Below are 4,498 nucleotides of genomic sequence, written 5' to 3'. Positions count from 1 at the left end.
GTTATGGCCAAAACACTAACTGCTGCCCAAATGGTCAATTTTCAGGCCTTAATTGCACTAATCCGGATTTGGTCATTTTTAAGGTCAGTTTCTAGGAAAAATTTTGGCAACATTTCTACATGAAAGTTGGCCTATTTGGTGTCTAGTTTCACCCCCCATTGGCCTCATACCAATTGGGTTCATAGTTTGGCACTTATGGCCTAATTTAGGTACTGCCTTCAATGCACAACCTGTACAAAGCACATACACTTCCAATTTGATATTCCTTCTCCTCCTCATTACTTCAATATTCAATCAATAACACTTCCATATATATATATTGTACAAAATTCCAGCAACAATTTTGGGCAGAATATTCAAGTGCTCAATGCACACAATTCACTATTAAGTTCAACATTCACTTCTGCCAAAATTCAACATATCTCAATGTCAATATTACACATACACTTCAACATAATCATACTTCAATATCACTTACACTTGCTACCCACAATTTAATGCTAGCATATTTCATTAATAAACTACATATTCACACATAAATTCATGATTTAATAGGCTGCCAAACATGATAGTTTGCCAAAGCATCAAGACCCATATTCAAACCCTTAATTCAAGCACTAACATGCACATCATTGGATATTAACTTACTACCACTTCCATTTAAGTTAATAAACCGTAATTTCCATTCATTATAGGTAATAAAAACTCAACTACAATTAACTTTCATGGCTATCCAAAATTGAATATATCAATAACTCATCGAATCCTTCAAATTTCTTCACCATCCAACTCATCTCAACCTTAATACAAACTTTAATGAAGCAAGAGATGAAAAACTAGCACTAACCTTTTTTGAGCTTCACCAAAACTTCATCAAATCCTCTTCTTTTTGCTTCCAACATACTACCCAAGGTGTGCGTGCAAGCTTGGATGAAGAAACTATGGTGAAATGAGGGCTTGAACATGGTTGCATGGTGATGGAGGGAGTTTGGCCATGGTGGACTTCCATGGAGGTTTTGGGAGGATCAATTCGGCTGGTTATTTCCCAAGCTTGAAGATGATGATTTCTGCCCAATTCCACTTTGACATATCCCATTTATTTAAGGTTAGTGGAGCACTAACCAATAAATTAATGTTTAATGATTTAAAAGTTTCCTAATTTTCACATTTAGCTCAATTCTTTCACTATTTACATATTGTATCCCATTTTAATTTTTTCATGACATATCCTAAGTGCAATATCATTTATTTTTAATGGACATTTAGGTCAAAAGGCAACTCTAGGTGTCAAATGACCACAATGCCCCTGTTCAGGTTGCATTCCCGATTTTTCGATAACACCGGGTTTTGTCCGTTTTTCGATTTCTCACTTTTCTTTGTACTAATTAATTAATTTTTCTTTGATATTTCTAATGGTATTTATACTTCAATAGGTTTCTATCTAAGTCCTAAAAATATTTTCTAGGGTTCCCCGTGGTCCAGGGCTAGTCAACGGTCCACGCCATGACTTCCCGGTGCGGTCACCCATCGCTAGGGTTCTCGACTCGCTTAACTTGGTTACATTTCTTTGCTATTATTTTTCCTTTGTTTTTCTTGTATTTTCTTTTCTTGTATTTCATTATTTTATGTCTCCTCACTCATATCGAAGTGTAGTTCTAGGCATCCTAGCTGTCCGGACAATACTGGTCACTAGAATAATAGAACGCACTACCGAACTTAGAGGTGTTATAGCAAGTGTGATTCCGGGGTTCCAGAAGGTTACACGGGGCGTCCAAAACTTTTACATGGCAAAACTTTTACACGACCCGTGTAATTTTCTGACTCTCCAATTCTCCCTGTATTAAAATTTTATGCTACCACTATGAATGAAATGAATGTAAAAATTAGCAACAGAGCTACTTTCCCAGTTTTATACAATCTCCTCTTACGTGGTTTTGACTTGACGTCTCCTTTCATCCCCTACCTTCGGCTCCCTACTTTTACAGAATTGGGACTTGGGGTACCTATGAAATAAAATATGAAAAAAAATGTAAAACAAAAATGAAATAAGAGTTAAAATAAAGGAAATTTAGAAATTTTGGGTTGCCTCCCAAAGATTTCTTGTTTGTAGTCTTTAGTTGGACTGCTCTCTTATTGTTCATGGTCAGTCTGGAGGGTTGTCGAAGGTGCAGTTAGCTCCCTTCTCTATGGGTTCTCCCTATTTAGTGTTTCCCCGAGGTTTGCCTTTGTGTTGTTCCTCCCTTGGCTCTTCCACTTTGAAAGCTTAAGCCAAGGGTAGGGGTGGATTAGTTGCTAAAAATTGTGCACAAGCTGTAATTTCTGTGTTTTCATTATCAGTTGTGTGGCTGTGCACTATGTATGCTTCAAGAGCATCTTCAGGATGTGCTTTATGAAATTCCTCTTCAACTTGCTTGTCAACTATATCAACCTTAAAGCATTGATCGGGTTCAAGTTTGTGCTTCGTCATGCTGAACAGGTTGAATTCCACCTCTTCATCTCCCACTTTGAGAGTTAACCACCCATTCTTAACATCTATGACAGCTCTGGCAGTTGCCAAGAATGGTTTTCCTAAGATGATAGGGATTTGGACATCCTCTTCCATCTCTAAGACAACAAAGTCAACTGAAATGAAGAACTTGCCCACCTTGATAGGGATGTTCCCTAGGATGCCCACAGGATATTTAAAAGATCGATCAGCCAATTGCAGTGATATTGTTGTGGGTTTCAGTTCTCCGACCTCCAGCTTTTGACATATTGATAGAGGCATTAGACTTTCACTTGCCCCAAGATCACAAAGGGCCTTGTCTATTTTCATATTACTGATGAGACAAGGTATTATGAAGCTTCATGGATCCTTTAACTTTGGTGGTAGTTTGTTTTGCAGTATGGCACTGCATTCCTCTGTGAGAGCAATAGTCTCATAGTATTCAAGCTTTCTTTTCTTTGATAAAATTTTCTTAATGAATTTGGTGTAGGAGGGCATATGAAAAAGTGCTTCAGTGAAGGGAATGTTGATGTAGAGTTTCTGTAAAACTTCTAAAAACTTTCCAAATTGCTTGTCCAATTTGGCTTTCTGGAATATTTAAGGAAAAAGGTAGAGGAGGCTAATATGGCTCTGGTAGTTGCTTTTTCCTCCTTGCTTCCTTTTCCTGGTCCTTTTTGGCTTCTTTCTCTTTCTCCTCTGCTTGGCTTTTAGATTTATCAGAGGTTTTCTCGGTTGGTTCTTCCTCTGATTGTTCTAGAACTCTTCCACTCCTCAATGTAACTGCCTTACAATGCTCCTTTGGGTTCATCTCTGGTTGACTAGGCAGTTTACCGATAGCCTAGCTTGAAAAACTTGCCTGCTGAGCAATTTGATTTTTAAGCATCTTGTTATGGGTGGCAAATTGGTCATTCTAGAAGCTAGCTGCTTGATCATTTCATTTTACTGTTGTTGAGCTACTAAGAAACCTTCCATCATGGATTCTATGGTCAACTTTAGTTCAGGCTATTGAGGTTGAGGAGGTTGTGGTGGTTGTGCAAAGTTTTATCCTCTGTTCTAAAATCCAGGGGGTGTTGGTGGTTTGTACCCTTGCTGTTTGTTCATTGGCTGATTCTGTGAATTTAACCATGAGAAATTTGGGTGGTTTCTCTACTAGGTTTGTAAGTATTTAAGTATAGATTGTTGAGTTGCTTCTGGTTAAAGTTCCCTCCGTTATTCAAATAGTTCATCTATTCTATGGAGGGTTCATTGAGGTTGTTGCATTCTGAAGTCATATATCCTCCTCCACAACTATTGCAGTGCTGTTGCTCATTCCTACAGAGTTGGCTTGCATTCTGTCAAGCCTTTTTGTGAGCTGGTCAAATTAAGCATTTATCATGCTTAGGGCATCCACTTCCAGGATCCCTGTTTTCCTCTTTGTATTTCCCCTTTTATTTGACCATTCATAGTTGTGATACATGACCCTCTGCAGAAGTTTAAGTGCTTCTGTTACCATTTTCTCCATTAGGTCACCTTCTGCAGCTGAATATACTATGCTCCTTGTAGAGGGCAGTAGCCCATTATAGAAATTCTGAATTAGGAGCCAATCCTCTATGCCATGGTGTGGACATTCCCACTGCAGGTCTTTATATCTCTCCCATGCATCATAAAGTGATTCACCTTCCTTCTGTCTGAAGGTGTTGAGTTCAACTCTAAATTTTGCAGTCTTTGCAGGTGGAAAATACCTTGCTAGAAAAGCTTGTGAGAGCCCAAGTGGTGAATGTTCTAGCTGGTTGAGAAAGTAACCATTTCCTTGCTCTATCTCGAAGGGAGAATGAAAATACTCTGAGTTTTATAGCTTGATCAGAAACTACATTCATCTTGAATATGTCATATAGGGCAAGGAAGCATTGGAGGTGGTAGTGCGGATCTTCTATAGATAAACCTCCAAACTGGGTCTGTTGAATCATTTAGAGCCATGCTGGTTTTAATTCAAAATTGTTGGCCTCCACTGCGGGTCTCGTAACACTGGGCTAG

At 38.6% G+C, this 4,498-nt stretch overlaps 1 protein-coding gene and 1 non-coding gene across 2 annotated transcripts; one reads left to right on the top strand and one right to left on the bottom strand.

Annotated features, from left to right (window-relative positions):
- Positions 1-2,263: 2,263 nt before the first annotated feature.
- LOC131174040 (uncharacterized) lies at positions 2,264-2,767 on the bottom strand. Its single transcript, XM_058137075.1, has one exon. The coding sequence runs from the start codon at positions 2,765-2,767 to the stop codon at positions 2,264-2,266; it is 504 nt and encodes a 167-aa protein (XP_057993058.1).
- A 1,307-nt stretch (positions 2,768-4,074) lies between these two features.
- On the top strand, positions 4,075-4,181 carry LOC131174204 (small nucleolar RNA R71). Its single transcript, XR_009144452.1, has one exon. It is a non-coding gene; the product is annotated as a small nucleolar RNA R71 (small nucleolar RNA).
- The last annotated feature ends 317 nt before the right edge of the window (positions 4,182-4,498 follow it).

Source organism: Hevea brasiliensis, chromosome 15 (genome assembly GCF_030052815.1).
Source record: "Hevea brasiliensis isolate MT/VB/25A 57/8 chromosome 15, ASM3005281v1, whole genome shotgun sequence".
Lineage (NCBI taxonomy): Eukaryota > Viridiplantae > Streptophyta > Magnoliopsida > Malpighiales > Euphorbiaceae > Hevea > Hevea brasiliensis.
The sequence above is the reverse complement of the archived record's forward strand: the minus strand, read 5'-3'. Positions and strand labels throughout refer to the sequence as shown.

Coding starts and splice junctions, on each gene's coding strand:
- LOC131174040 (XM_058137075.1), bottom strand. CDS start 2,767: ATGCCTCTATCAATATGTCAAAAGCTGGAGGTCGGAGAACTGAAACCC.